The sequence below is a fragment of the Trachymyrmex septentrionalis genome, unplaced genomic scaffold (assembly GCF_001594115.1).
Source record: "Trachymyrmex septentrionalis isolate Tsep2-gDNA-1 unplaced genomic scaffold, Tsep1.0 scaffold119, whole genome shotgun sequence".
NCBI lineage: Eukaryota > Metazoa > Arthropoda > Insecta > Hymenoptera > Formicidae > Trachymyrmex > Trachymyrmex septentrionalis.
The window spans coordinates 476,061-488,103 of record NW_017304320.1 but is presented as its reverse complement, the minus strand read 5'-3'; the positions used below and the strand labels follow the sequence as shown (position 1 = coordinate 488,103).

Sequence of the window (12,043 nt, the reverse complement as noted above, 5' to 3'; positions counted from 1 at the left end):
AATGTAATCAATTAAGGTATAAAATTAATTAATTATATATTGTAATATAATTATATATTATAGTTATATATTAGATATATATTATATTTAATTTTTTACGTATACATATATTTCCATAAATTATCGAGTTGCGTAAAAATCGTGGATGATCCTCCCTTTAAGTCACCATGGCGCTTCTTCGCCTTTACTTATTTATAATACTTATATAGACACACCTAACTTATTCTTAGCACAGTACTTCGCGATGATCGGTATACGCTCGCGCCTTTTGCCGCCGCTAATACCATCTTAAAATATACACTTAGGGCTTATGTGTGTGTACGTGTATACATGTACGTGCGTATACGTGTGCCGTGTTTATAATATATTTATACGCAGACATATATGTATATATATTAATTTAGAATTGTGCAATGAAGGTATTAGAGCCATTAGTGCGACTACTGCTGCGGATGTGGTTGGACGTCGCTTTCTCTCTCTCTTTCTCTCTTTTTTCTCTCATTCTCCCTCTCTCTCTCTCTCTCTCTCTCTCTCTCTCTCTCTCTCTCGCGCGCTGATAACTATTATCGTATATCAAGACTGCAGGTGCATCTGCAAGTGCGTTCTCGCGTTTGCCGGATCTACTCGGTGAACTCGTTCGCTGCCTCTTCTCTCCTCGCTACCGATCTCGATCTTTATTATTCCGACGATGGGGGTTCTCGGACTCCGATAAAAATGCGTCAAGGCCAGCTCCCTCAAGGTCGGGCAAGGAGCTCCTCTCGCAATTCATGTATACTTAATTGAAGTGTACCAAAGAAACGTTTCGATTATATCTTAGGCGCGTCCCTTTGATCTCGACCCCTTTCTCCTTTCCTGGCTATTTAAAGTTCGTGCCGTTATAACAACGCCGCTCGTATATGCGACGCGGGAGAGACCATAAGGAAAGGGTTGATTTTCTCGCATCGTCAAAACTAAGGCGGGACGATCGTTCGCGCGAATTATCCTGGCGGGTGTGATCGAGGTCGGTTTCTTCCAGCTTGATCTTCGGCTTCCGCTTCAGTCCGAATCCTACCTTCCGTTCAATCGTCGCATTGGTAGCGTATCCTGACTTGCGAGCACCGGAAAGGATACAGTTTCTCTGTTCCTCCAGTTGTCGGTCCGTTAATCCGCTCGTTCGTCTAATCGTCGGTCCTTCAATCAGCTCTATATACACCTTCGTGCGTAGTTCTATCTCAAATAGATCAATATACACCTCGTTTTCCAACTTGAAAGCTGCCTGTCTTTATCACCCTAAGTTCAGCTGCCATTCGTTCGATTAACTCGACGTAGTTAAACTTCCTGCGTTATTCCCTCGAGATTCTTCCTAATCATAATATGGACGTCTGTTTCCAATGATAAAGCGTAATGTCTCATCGCTCTTCCGCCGCCATCTTTCGGAAGTGCACCGCGTAATTCTCCAATTTTTAATAATACTTTCGCGCGTACTCTTTCGACGAATATATCCGAGCACAGCGCATACTCGGGTTTTCTTATTTCGGGGGGAGGCCATCAAGGTCTTCCCCAAATCTCTGTACTTCTCTCGTTTTCCATATAATCGCTATACTCTCGATATATCTCCGCTTGAATACCCTGCAACAAACGTTTCCCTCAACTCGGCTATGCCTAGCCAACTCGACCATAACGTCACCAATCGGCCATCTTGATTTCTCGCGAATCCGGAAGGGGTGTGCCCAATAAATTAACGGGTGTCCATCTTGCAGTCCCTTACATCGAGCAGAGTCCCAGGTTATAAGCTCTTCCTCCGATCCCTCGTACACTTTCAATCCTCCGAGATTTTACGGAGGCGTCACTTCGCCGTCCCCGGAGTGGGGGACGTGATCCCTCCTATACGCCTCCGCTACATGGACAGGTTCGGCGACAGAGGCGGCGGTCGCTCGACGCGGCCGTGGAGGGACGCGACGAGGCCGTGATTTCTGGCGAGGTCCTCCCGGCGGTCCCGCGTAGGACCCGCTTGTAGGACCCGTTATACCCAGGAGTCGCCGGCGGCGGCGGCGGTCGAGCTCGGCGGTGGCACCTGGTTCGCTACCGTCGCCGCTACCGACGTGGCACCGGTACCGTCCGGTATCATCCCGACGCCATCCGGCACCCACTGGCCACCCCCGCCGCCGCCTGGTCCAGCTATGCCGCCGCCGCCCCCAGGTATCGCGGCGCCGCCGCCGATCTGACCCACCTGGCCACCCTGGCCCACCCCCAGCTCGTACTGCCGCTTCTTTTTCTTCTCCAAGTTAACTTGCGCGTAGAGCGGCTCACCGGGTTTCGGCTGCTGCAACACACACACAAGCCAACGGTTAGCCAACTGGTGGTCGCGCGTCTCTCTTGCGAGGGGGGGTGGGCGAGGGTGGGGGAGAACCGCGCGGCGCCTCGACCCTTCGGACGCTGAAAGAAGCTCAGACACTTTGGTTGGGGTGGTATTTTATGCACACTGTACCCTCGATCGTCCGTACATTCGCAGGTTGTCGATGGAAGTAAAACGGAGATTGAGATTGGATTGGAATTTAACCAATCGAAGCAAAAGCCACTAAACTCGAGATTGGTTTTCTTTCTTCTAGTTGGTTAAAATCCAATCTCAATCTCTAGTCTGATCGCGGCTTGCATTGAATGAAACGTTATTCTGATATTCAAAGTGTAGAGATAACTTTGGAATATTTTTTTACGCGATATGTACAGCCTTGGTTAAAAGTATTAAGCATCTCCACAAATTGTGTATCCATTCTATATCCATTCTATATCCATTCGAAAGAAAAATTAAATTGAAAAATAGTTTTATTATATATAATAAATAATATTTTTATAATATCAATAATTTTATTATCTTTTTGTTTTGTTTTTTTTTTTTTTTTTTTTCAAAAAAATGTAATAAATTGAGAGCGTTTTGCTTACTTATAGCCAAGGCTGCATATTATTAAAAAGAATGCATAACGAATAAAATATTATTTCTATTGTAATTTCTGTTTGTGTTTCTGTAAATTGTATGTTGATTTGTATTATGTGTTTCTTTTTTGTAATTACTCTCTATATTCCGGATAATCGAGAGTACACTGTAATGTGTAGGCAAAACCACGAAGAAGGTGTGATATGTTTGGCCTTTATTTGCAATCAGGTATATAGGCTATCTAATATACATATTTTCAAGTAATTGCTCCTGTTTGTTACATTGTATGTTTTAGTATTCGGCTAAATACAGAATATAAATATTCCGACGGTGACGTGAGTAAATTCGTAGCTGAGATACACAGATGATATAAAGTCGCACATGAAATCGCGTGTGTTGTGTATACGTGTGTATATGTGTGTACGTGTGCTACAAAATTATATATAATAATATTTAATCTAAGAGAAGGTTTATTGTGCTTTTTTATGCAAATGCGAAATAGGATTCTACAAACACTCTGAAAAATAAGTGTGGATTTAACATCATGCGGTTTATATAATTCTCACCGTGTTGGTGTTTGTATAAAAACAGTAGATTTAAGGATATAACCAGGTGTAGGTGTCTGCAAAAAGTGACTGGAATTGGAAATTTACTTCCTGTATAAAAATGAATATTATAAACATATGAAACAGTTCAATAAGGACAGTATTTATATTTAAAAATACAATTTTATCGTTTGAATAAAATTTATCTCGTTTTATCTTAATCATTTTTTAAAAACGCTACTTATTGAAATAATTTTGTAACCAAATTCTAAATCGCCGCCAAACTTATTGTACACTTTCAAATACAATGTAAAACAAAAAAATTTGAAAATTTTTTCATAATTTTATTTTATTAAAAAAAAAAAAAACATACATGTAATACATCCTTAGAACCCATAGTATTAAATCTTCACATTTATAACAACACCAATATCATGAGAATTATATAAACACATGTTAAATCTACACCCATATTTTTTATAGTGAATGTTCTAGCGTTACGAAAATGAAATCTTCCCTTATAAAAAGTCTTTCAATTTACACTCCTACATCATCAACAAGTTAAACAATTTGACGTGATTTTCCGTTAGGCTTTATATTCAATAGTATTATCATCAAAATAAATTTTCATGGAACGGCGTACTGAAGGGATAATAATTTAGTACGGCGTATATGGCGTGCGGACACCCATAATAATTATATTCTGTGTATTGTAACTTACGTATACAAGATTAATATAATCACTTTCTAAGCTTATATACAAAATCGGGTATACAGTACAGACTATATAGGCTACGTAATAATTTAGTTGTAAATGCGTGTTATACCTCGCTATAATAAAATATAACTAAACTAGCAGGGCACTGGAAAAATGCATAGGAAATCGAAATCGCTTCCTAGCTCGATACAAATGCTTTTTCTCGATAATCAATCGGTGTATGTATGTGAAACCGCTTTCTCATTGTACGCTAGAAGTCAAAATAATTGCCATCGTTAGTGACGGTGTGAGGGTGTTCGTTTAGGCAGTGATCACGTCAGCCATAGCTCCTCATTGTTAGTGTAAATTTGTGCGTTGTTCCGGAGACAAAAGTGTACAACATGATGCGAATACCTCGAGTATTCTCGCTTAGACCTAAAGTCGTTAGTAGCAACACTGCTCGGTGCGTTCCTAAGATTACATTACGCGTTAGAGATCCTCCTCTCGCGCAGTTAGTTAAATTAATTAGCAAGTTGGAAAATCGTTATGAAAACCGTGCAAAAAGTCTCAGGATTTAGAAAGTAGCTACGCGGCGTTATTAAAAGGTGGGAGTTTGGTCCGGTCTCGTGCGTTAACTCGCGTGAATGTTGCGTAAACATTTATGTGGATTCTTGTACAACCAGATTCGCATTAATGAACACGGTATTACATATGGCGACTAATTTTAATCTTTAACTCGACATAGTAACATTTATTAGAAATGTTCGTTGGAATTTGGAAAACATTCTAATGCATACAATTTTCTGTTGCATCTATCTTATGGAAAGCGCGATAAAAATGGAAATCTTACAAGATCATCTAAACTGTAGGAAGACAATCATAAATCATGCAATTCGATCGTATATGTTTTAGCACGCAAATTACAATGGCTATGTATGTTCAATTAAAAGTTACGGAGTGATGTTTGTTCTTTTTGGCACAATCGATTGCGCCAAAAGTTGCGTCGATCGTACATAGGTACACAATTGTGTCTTTGTCGCGTTTGTATCACTTTGCGAGCCTAAGTAAACACTAACTACAAAGTTAAATATAATTATTTATTGGTGTACGATCCATCTGGTGTGTTCAAGGAAGTCATGTCGAAAGACTATTCTTAAATTCTAATCTGTATAACGACGTGAATATTAGAAAATTATCATGGCAACGAATCGAGATTAATAGGATGAAATACTTCGTCGGTCTTATGAAAGAAGTTATCAAATTAGTAAATTTTTAATTACTTTTCTTATCACATTAAATAATTTGTGGTAAATCAATTTAATAATAATACGTACACATAGAGTGAAATATAAATATAAAAATGTAGAAAAATTTGCAAATCTGCGGTATCATTAAATGCAATTTCACATTTAAAAGTGAGATCTTTTTATAATTATTTTTCAAAAATCGTTGCTTTTTTCTTATTTACTAAATATTAGTAAACTTTTTCGTAAGACCGACGACTCAGATTGCATATATAATGTGCACGTGTGATTTCTTTTCCTACGCTTCGAGTACGCTTTTCTCATCCTATGATGTGTATCTACGCGGCGTATATTTATTTTAGTGATGCTGTTAGTTATTATTACTTACTGATTGATATATAGTAGGTCGACCGACATTATTCGAATTCATGTTCGCTCGTTGGATCGTTCGATCCTCGTATCTTGTGCTTCCCTGGCTTGCCATCGGTCGATTCAGAGTGCTGCAATCGTAGCTACATTTTAACGTAGAATCGAGTTGCCCGAGAGAAAAGAATGAGGACTCCGCAGTAAATACCGCGAACTAAGTGAATTCACACGACAAAACACGAATAAACCATAAACAAAAAATAAGCGGAGTCCCAGAAATCAAATTACCAGAAAATAATAAATTCATACTTAGAAAAAATAAATAAACTTAATTTAATGACGGTAACATATTCATTCTAATATTTTCGGTATTTGTAATAAAGAATTGTAAATAAAACTTAGAGAAATAAAGTTTATTTACAATTACAGAAAGATAGCCAACTTGTAATAACAAAAAATTAATTTAAAATGTTATCCCACCGTCTCTACATTTGTAACTTAATGTAAGTTTTAATTATATAAATACTAATTAAATTTAATAATTATGTTGCCATCTCAATATTTCAATTATCCATTATTGCGGCAACTATCCTATATATGTATATACCTAATTTTATTTATTGCTCCATTATGAGCGATAATTACCTGTTAGCGTTGTTAGGTGAATTAGGCCCTGAATTTCTGGCGGCAACGGTTTTCGTGACGAAGTCTTGCTCCTTCCAGCCGTGCTTCTTGTACACGTCTCGCAACTCTTGATGTTGCCACATAGTGAATAGTACTTGCCCTAAAAATACGCATAAATAGAATAATTTCTATCTATTGATATAATTGGCTGATTCATTAAATCGATTATTGATGTTTTAACGATGCATATTATCGGATAATTATTTTAATACGGTTTCGAAATATTACCTGCAAATTTAAGAACGCGCGGCGTGTATTTCTGGCGTTGCCTGGTGATGTTCATCAGTCTATCGACACCGCCGGCGTCGAGCAATGACCGCGAGAACTCGGCGTTCTTCTTGATGACCTCGTTTAGAGTCGCGAGCACCGCGGCAATCGTGTCGTCGCTTGTGCCCTGATCGTGCTGATTATTTCCAGACGGCAGCTTCTGGATGAGATCCCTCATTGCATATTTGCCTATTAGCTCCTTATTGCGTTGGTCTATCGCCAAGTTTCTGAGCGCGGTTGCGACCGCGCAGACTACTCGGTCCACCTAGTCACAGAAAATACGTTAATCTAATGTTTATGGTCACAATATTAAATTTTACGCATTTCACAGAGTTATAAATATTAAATCTTATCAATACGTATTAAATATACATTACTAACTTAAGATAAAATAACATAAATATCAGAAACTAAAAAAAAAGATATTTTCTTGTTATTTACTGCAGTAAAATTAATGCATGTACTATCCATCAATAACTTTCTACAAATATTGGAATTTTTTAAGTATAGAACGTAAAGCATAAGATATAAAATTAGATATCAGAAATTGTATAGATATGAAATTAGAACAAGCGTCAGTTTGAACAGTACTTTCGTACGACTAATGGAGAAAATACAATAAGTAAAGTAATTAGATTAATATTGGATAATATTCCATTGAGGCAGTCCAAATATAATCTAAGTAGTTGAATTAATTTATTTAATTTATAATTTAATTTAACATCTGCATTTTATAATCGCGTGGGTTCTCTTTGCGTGTTCGCTAAATTAAATGTTCGACACCATGTAATTACCTCCATTCTCAAGAGCTCCACTAATATAGGGAGACCTTTTTCCTTGCGCACGGCCGCGCGAATCTCGATGCTCGGCTGCCAGTAGCAAGCCGCGAGATTTTGCAGGGCTCCGGCAGCAGCCTCCAACGTTTCCGGATTCGAACACGTTTGCAGGAGACTAAGATACGATTGGACCACTTCCGGCTGCCAGAGCAATTCCATTCCCCTGACTGGTTCGGTCCGCGGACTCGTCGTACGTGACGCGGTGGTCTCCTTTTGAACCGGCTGGCCATCCTTCTTCTTCTTGCTGCCGCCGAAGCAACCCAGATTCTCACCTAGAGCAGAATTATAGAGGATCCGTATTAATAAGCCGTCAGGGATTACATTGGGATTATATTACGAAATCAAAGAGGCAAATGTCACATTAAGTTTTGATATTCGGAATCAGATTGATTTGTGTCCAATTATCGAATCACTTTCTATAAGATTCCTTATTTCGCGATAGGTATTTGCAACAGCAAGTCGGTGAAACATCGAGCAACATTGAGCGATATCGAGAAAAGTGCGACTCGCGTATTCGTGTTTCCTAAGGCGCCTATTACACACTTCTAAATTTTCTAACTAACCTGCTAAATTAAACGAGCCATTTATCTACGTAATAAACGAAATTAGAAACGAAATTGTAAACCATATGCCAAACTTCGCAGCAAGCTCGCTGAATTTGTTCATTGTCGGTCAATTTTGTTTCGGAATTTTGGTCAATTTTGCAAATATATAGACAGTGTATACAGAAGTATAAATCATCGCCTAAGAACATAGCGGTTACAACATCAAATAAAAAGAAAAAAGAAATAATTATTTTTATAGGGAAAATATAAATTCATAACTCAATATATAATGTAACGTAGTCGGCTTACGATCTGGCAAGGCAAAGCATGCAATAACTATATGTCTTCGAAACGGAAACTAATTTACCAATGGAATTGCAAGAGGGGGCTTACCTTGACATAAACTGTATGCTAAAAAGATTGAAACACAGTTTAATCCATGCTGAGCTAGGATTCATAAAAAATCTGTGTGATTCGTCAACGGAATCCCAAAATGAATCAAAAGAAGAAAAAACTCTTTAAGTGTTCAACTAGGACATACGTATAATTGTTGTCTAAAAGAGAGAGAGAGAGAGAGAGAGAGAGAGAGAGAGAGAGAGAGAGAGAGAGAGAAGGACGGAAAACTCAACCAATACAGACAGAGATATACAAAAGTATACGGGATCATCGTCGTAGTATACACATTTTGTTCCCCTACTTCGAAAGTGACATAATTCAAAAAATTAAGTTTTTTAGAAAAGGGGTAAAACTATTTTTAACTTGAAACTCTCTTATCGACTAATCAAATAATATGGGCAAGAAAAATATATTCAAGAGTTATTTTCATTTTCACGGCCTTTAAAAATCACCTTCTTTTTAGTTGTAACATTTTATGTTCTACAAAATTATAACAGATCCAGAAATAATTTGTGAAAAGTGACTTATCTCGAAATATATCACCGACAGTTTATATTTATCAGCTAAAATGAATTTAAAAGAAGAAATTTCTTCTTTAAACTTTGATTATCAAAACTGTCTTAACTCCAAATGTGTTCTCCGTAGAAATTTTCTTTTTATTTACAAAAATGACAACTCAAATGTATCATTCTTATAAAAGATATTATGATCTCTTTAAAAACCTAAAGAACGACACAAGTTATTTGGCGGACGGACTGTGAAGTTAAGTTAGTTTACTTTGATGATTGATAGAGTAATCTTTACTTTTTAAAACTTTCAGAGTGAATCTCACTCTTCTGAAGAGTGAAATCTCACTTTTTAAAGATTGAAAATTGAACTGTTTTTCTATAGTCGAGCTCATTTTTCATTCCTTAAAGTGAGATTCCAAAAGAATTTAGATAATATCATCTACTTCATTCTCGATAATAACTCTAAAATCTTTTTTTTTTAGTTGTGTCACATTTGAAGTATGGGAACGGATTTCTGGACACACTGTATACATCCATCCGTCTTGAAACTAGTAAAAGGCAAATTAAATCGAAACCAAGGACAGTCTGGGATGAATTAATTGCGGAAGAAGATTGTGAGTACAGTTGTCTATCTACAGCAAATCATCTACCCTTAATTGCAACGTTTTGCTAGTTCGCCACTTTTCTAAGTGCGTTATTTACGGTTTACGAAGCGATACAAATTTCGTCCTCGCGCTACCTCACCCCGGTAAACCGGCTCGGAAGTTTTAATCAAATTTAATACGCTACGTAAACTAACTATCTACAAACTACCGACTACGCGCCCGTAAAATATCAGCGGGCTTCGTGTCCGTGAAACGCGAGTGGGAGAATTAATGGTACAATTTCATTCGGGCCAATGTTACTTATTTCGAGTAAATGTAATCGTAAATATTTCAACAACTCGCACGTAAATATTTCCGAAGGTTTTTATGGGGGAAAAAAAAAAAATCCGAACGTTCGCGCGCGCGACGATGTGATTTGAAAAATCGAATCAAACTCGACAGTGAAAAAAATAAGAGATCTCGACGAATCATTTTGTCTGAATTTAACGCGAGATAATTAACTGTTTTTAAAGGCCGACGTCGCGATAGTTTTGCACAATGGAAGAGTGTCTGCAACAGGGAAGCTGCATGTCCCCTCCGATCTAATTTCATGGTTGGTTTAAGGGGTGAATCATTTACCTCCTCTCCTCACTTGTCCCACCCAATCTTTACACACACAAACACACACACACACACACACAAACACACACACACACACACACACACACACACACACACACACACACACACACACACACACGCTCTGACTGCAGCTACATGCATACCGAGGGAGACTCGTGCATGTTGCGGGAAAACATACTCGGTCCAAAAGCAACGCTCGAGATATCCCTCTATCTTCGCAATTTATTTTTCTTCGTAAAGTACACCATTAAGTACTACGTTGCACGTTCACGGTTATCTATGCAAATTTATTGCACTTTTATTATAGAATAATTTCCCGATTGCACATTTGTCTTCGCGTCACTCTCGATACGAGGAATTTAGCGCGGATCAATTCTTCAAGAGCTTATGAGAAAGTTTTATTGATTTAATTAATTTAATTTAATTAAGAGCTTAATCCGACTGAAAGATATAAAAACGCGTCTCGCGTTTCCCAATTTCCATGTTTCTAGCAAAATCAAAACCTCTAATGCGAGAATTTTTTACCGTGATTTTATGTGTTAATCAGTCGTGATGAAAAAACAAAAAAAAAAAAAAAAAAGAAGTGAAAATAAATTAAAAATAAGGTACACCTAATAAATTAAAACTGTTTTTGTATACGTAACAATTCTACTTTTTTATCTTTCAATCGGATTAAGAGTGCAGCTTAAATTTGAATTAAAGTTAGATTAATTCTCTCGAGTTTTTTCTTTTTTTTTCTTTTCTTCCTTCTCGAAGAAGGCAGAGAAAGAAAAGAAATATATAGACCGCTGTCGCGCATCGACTCCTTCCAAACAAGTTCCCCTACTGCACTTCCTGGGCTCACCTTTCGCGGGTGCGGTGACTCTGTTCTGCACCGTGGACTGAATCGGGTGCTTGTCGTAATTCGGGTCTTCCACCTCCTGGCAACGGTAGCTCAGGTTCCTCAAGATGCACACGCAGTTCTCGACGATCTTGTTACCGATGTTGGACTTCTCGATCGCGGAACGCACAACGTAGAGCAGCGCGTCCACCAGGCCCTCGCACTCGCGCAGGTTCTTCCGCGCGTACTCGCCCGCGCTCGATACGTTCCTCAGCACGCCGGACGCGTTTCTGAACACGGTGGACCAGCAGGTCTCGCCGCTCGACGAGCTCGGGTCCCAGCCGCTGTGAGGTATTATTATGTTGCTCACCACCATCGTCACGCCATCGTCGATGATCGACCTCTTCAGGTCCTGAAATCGCGTGTTAAAAGTTAGCAGAAGTTAGAAGAAGTTAGATTTCAAAAAAGAGCAATGGCGACCCGATTTCTTGAGTTATAAACAATGTCTTATTATTTTTAACTTCCACATGTTGAAATATAAATCGATCCATTTCTATGATAAAATTGCTTAGTTTCAAAGTAAACAACGTTCATGTTAATGTAATAATTAGTAAACGATAAACCAAATTTAGAGGCCGGACTGAATACATTTCTTGAATTAAATTGTTTAACTCTATTGTTTCAATTAAATTAACGACATATTGAGTAGAAATAGTGGCGACCTATAGGAACGATTGAAAAGAATTCAAATTATATAGGTATAATTTAACAGTGAAAGAACAATAATGTTATTTATTGAACTTTCAACATTCTGTCATCAGAAATAAGGCCTTTGAAGTTTGAAATGATACATGAACCTTTCTTCATAAAATGACTTCAAAAATCAACTCCCAAAATATTAGACAGTATCTAAGAAACGCCCAATGTAAACAAATAGAGGAACCACGTAAAGCCTTTCTTTTTTTTCGAATTTTCCTTAATCGCGCGGTGAAAGGAT

The 12,043-nt window shown here is 38.0% G+C and overlaps 1 protein-coding gene across 3 annotated transcripts in view; it reads right to left on the bottom strand.

Annotated features, from left to right (window-relative positions):
- Positions 1–133: 133 nt before the first annotated feature.
- LOC108754638 (catenin delta-2) overlaps positions 134–12,043 on the bottom strand; it is a 63,128-nt gene continuing 51,218 nt past the window's right edge. For 2 of the 3 annotated variants that reach the window (XM_018497099.1, XM_018497117.1), the window contains 6 exons: positions 11,071–11,458; positions 7,509–7,822; positions 6,676–6,979; positions 6,409–6,547; positions 5,786–5,909; positions 134–2,302 (listed from right to left, as the gene is read on the bottom strand). In XM_018497099.1, the coding sequence (XP_018352601.1) occupies positions 2,003–2,302; positions 5,786–5,909; positions 6,409–6,547; positions 6,676–6,979; positions 7,509–7,822; positions 11,071–11,458 (1,569 nt within the window). In that variant the 3' untranslated portion in view covers positions 134–2,002. The remainder of the gene's footprint in view (positions 2,303–5,785; positions 5,910–6,408; positions 6,548–6,675; positions 6,980–7,508; positions 7,823–11,070; positions 11,459–12,043) is intronic. The other variant, XM_018497108.1, reaches the window with a different exon arrangement.